A 3,896-nucleotide genomic window follows, 5' to 3' on the forward strand; every position below is an offset into this window, starting at 1 on the left:
GGCCAAAGAATTGGAAGATTTGTTCAAAATCACAAATCAATTTTATTAGAGAATCAGAACTAAAATTCAAATTTCTCAGAATCCTGTACAGATTTCTTTTTAGTAGACCATATATTTACTAGGGAGAACATTTGAAAATGCTGTCTAGACTTCTACAACAAAAACAAATTCCCCTGGGGTGCCTGGGTGGCTCAGTTGGTTAAGCGTCCAACTCTTGATTTTCTCTCAGGTCATGATCCTAGGGTAGTGGGATGGAGCCCTGTATCAGGCTCTGTGCTGAGCATGGAGACTGCTTAAGATTCTCTCCCTCTGCCTCTCTCCCTCTGCCCCTCTCCCCCGCTTGCTGTCTCTCGTTCTCTCTCTCAAATGAAAAAACAACAACAACAACAACAACGACAAACAAATTTCCTTTCCAAAATGTTTTCATTGTGAGCAACAATAGGACACTCAATTTCCTCCCGAGATCTGCCTGTCAGCACTTGGTATTCTGACCTAATCTCAGTATCCAGCCATCACACTGGGAGGCATGCAGGACCTCAGGCTGGCTTTGCCATAGTAGAGAGTGCTGTCTCTCAGCCAGAATGTCTCATGTATGTCTTGCTTTCTTCTACTATATCCTGATGAATTCTCAAATCATTGTAGATATGTAAGCATAGTCAGTTAGCCTAATCTCTTTCTAGGCATTAACGGTGAGATAGAAACTATAGTTACATGGTGTATATCAATGTAGACACATTATATATCAATGTAGACACATTGGACAGAAAATAAACTGGATGAACTATTATATCCTAAGTCCAAAACCAATGTTATGTTACATTGGCTTTCGTGAACATTGAGTCTTTAGTGAACACTGATCAAAATGTCTAGGTCCAGACATGGGCATAGTCAGTGTGGAGGTCGCAATTGCATAAAGACATAGTCTCAGCCAACGGGATTTTGTAAAGTAGTAGAAGGATGAAAACACAAACAAACAAAACAAAACAAAACACTGAAGGGCCAGAAGAAAGGGAGGGCTTCTAGGAGGCAGAAAATTTTTCACTGAAGCTTAGAAAAAGAGAAGGGGGGAAATAAAACCAAAAACTCCATGAGCATGGAAAAGGCATAAATGAAAGAGGCAAGGAGCAACTGTTGATGTGAGTTGACCAAAGTAATAAAGGATGGATAGGATGTGTAGGAGATATGTCATAATGTATCAGATTGGAAAGATGCTTAAATAGTTAGGTTGGTGGTTGGAATATAGACCTCAAAACATGATTGATGAGCACAGATATTAGCAAACCCAAAAAAAACCAAAACAAAACAGCATATATGTGATAGAGTCTTTCAATATTCTTGAATAAGTTAATAACAATAAATATTTTTCTCAACATAAAAAAGATTATTTCACAGAAAGTTCATCATTTTATGTGAATGATGTTACAGGGAAGGCATTCCATTACCCCTTGGATAAAGGCCTTTATTTACCAAGCAGAATGCCTGCTTCCAACATCAGTGATGACAGTCTCCCAGGCACACTCATCCTGACGGGCATCCCAGGGCTGGAGTGGGCCCACGTCTGGATCGCCATCCCCTTCTGCGCCATGTATCTGGTAGCGCTGGCTGGGAATGCTGCCCTCATCCTGGTCATTGTGACAGACAGTGCTCTTCATGCACCCATGTACCTCTTCCTGTGCCTTCTCTTGCTCACCGACCTGGCTCTCAGCTCCACCACTGTGCCCAAGATATTAGCCATTTTGTGGCTTCATGCTGGAGAGATTTCCTTTGGTGGATGCCTGGCCCAGATGTTTTGTGTCCATTCTATCTATGCTCTGGAGTCCTCAGTTCTTCTCGCCATGGCCTTTGATCGCTACGTAGCTATATGCAACCCACTGAGATATACCACCATCCTCAACCATACTGTCATAGGCAAAATTGGCCTTGCCAGCATACTCCGTAGTATAGCCGTTGTCTCCCCATTCATCTTCCTGCTGAAGCGACTGCCTTACTGTGGTCACCATGTCATGGCCCACACATACTGTGAGCACATGGGCATCGCTCGCCTGGCCTGTGCCAACATCACTGTCAATATTGTCTATGGGCTGACTGTGGCCCTGTTGGCCGTGGGTCTGGATTCCATCCTCATTGCCATTTCCTACGGCTTTATCCTCCATGCTGTCTTCCGCCTTCCATCTCAAGATGCCAGGCACAAGGCTCTGAGTACCTGTGGCTCCCACCTGGGGGTCATCCTGGTCTTCTACATTCCTGCCTTCTTCTCCTTCCTCACCCACCGCTTTGGCCAGCACCGAGTCCCCAAGAATGTGCACATTTTTCTGGCCAACCTGTACGTGCTGGTGCCTCCTGTGCTCAACCCGATCATCTATGGGGCTAGGACCAAGGAGATTCGGAGCCGACTCCTGAGACTGCTTCACTTGAGGAGGGTCTCAGTATGACTTCTGAGTGGCTGTTGGAAATGATAAAGAACGGTAAATGATACTTGGTAAAAGATAAAGTAAATGATAAAGGTAAAGGATGATTGTTTAGAACTTTAACATGGATGGAAGCCTGTGATGTGAGAGGCAGAGTGACATGGTAGGAAGTACTGGAAGAGAAATGGTCACATAAATTGGATACATTGAATAAGATGTTGAATGTGCCCCTTGATCAATTCTGAATTGCCCAGAATGAGATTAAATTTTTCTGTCGTCTCAGTAGGGACTAAAATTTGCCAAGAAGCAATGCTTCCCCAGCAGAAGTTCATACTATAGCTCATGGTAGAATTATTCTACTGGGAGGTGAAGTGATAAACACAAACCAGAACATTTGAAATGAATATTAATTGAACTCCAAACCTTTGAGCAATGATTAAGAGCACATGATCATAAGGACTATAATCAGAGGGGCTGGGCTTGACACTGAGTTATCCACTCACTAATTTTTGTGTTTTGAGCTATTGCGATATCCTTCTGTGCCTATTTAGGTCAACTATAAAGGGGATAATAATATCTAACTCCTGAGGTTGTTGTGAGGGTAAAATAAATTAGTGACTGAATGTATAAAGCTTAGAATACTGTCTGAAGCATAAAATGCTCAATAAAGAAATGTAACATGTAAAAGTTATGTAACTTCTCAAAACATTATTTTAGTTTTAACTCATCTAAGAATAATTTTGTATTATCTCATCTGACATTATTTTTGTTATGATGATATATAACTGCTGTATAAATTTAGACACTGCTTGGCATATAATTAGCGCTCACTGAAACCATGTTTTCTCCCCTTTACTATCCACTCCTCTGATTGTGAGGTCCATCTTCTTTTAGCCACAAATTTATCCCTTATTAAGGATATACAGGAGTCCCAGAATGTTCAGAGGATGTTATATAAGGATGTTCAGAGTCCCAGTGCCTTTCTGCATAACCCTTGTTCATTTTAGTAACTAAATATATCTTTTAAATTTATCATACTTGAAGTTTGTTGTGATTCTGTTAATTAAAACTGTTCACCAGATTGGGAGAGTTTAACTGTTATTTCTTCAAATATTCCTTCTTTTTCTTTCTCTCTGTCCATTCTGCTCCTTTCATACATTCATACATATATGTTAGCATTCTTGATGATGTCTCATAAGTCCCTGAACTTCTGCTGACTTCCCTTCCTGCTTTTTCTTTCAGTTACTCAGACTGAATAATCTCCATTGACCAATATTCATGTTAGGTCTTTCTTTCTTCTGTACTGTCAAATGTACTGTTGAGCCTTATGGTAAGTTTTTTTTTTTTTTTTAATTTCAATTATAGTACTTTGTAACTCCAGACTTCACGTATGACTTTTAAAAAATAGTTATTATCTCTTTACTGATATTATCACTATCACAAGTTCCTTTAGTTCATTGAGTATATTTAAAATAGCTGATTTAAAGC

The 3,896-nt window shown here is 40.4% G+C and overlaps 1 protein-coding gene across 1 annotated transcript; it reads left to right on the forward strand.

The window, feature by feature from the left end:
* Positions 1-1,434: 1,434 nt before the first annotated feature.
* LOC102950516 (olfactory receptor 52D1-like) lies at positions 1,435-2,437 on the forward strand. The gene has a single exon (XM_007092214.3). The coding sequence runs from the start codon at positions 1,476-1,478 to the stop codon at positions 2,430-2,432; it is 957 nt and encodes a 318-aa protein (XP_007092276.2). The 5' UTR covers positions 1,435-1,475; the 3' UTR covers positions 2,433-2,437.
* Positions 2,438-3,896: the final 1,459 nt, after the last annotated feature.

This window comes from Panthera tigris, chromosome D1 (assembly GCF_018350195.1).
Source record: "Panthera tigris isolate Pti1 chromosome D1, P.tigris_Pti1_mat1.1, whole genome shotgun sequence".
Lineage (NCBI taxonomy): Eukaryota > Metazoa > Chordata > Mammalia > Carnivora > Felidae > Panthera > Panthera tigris.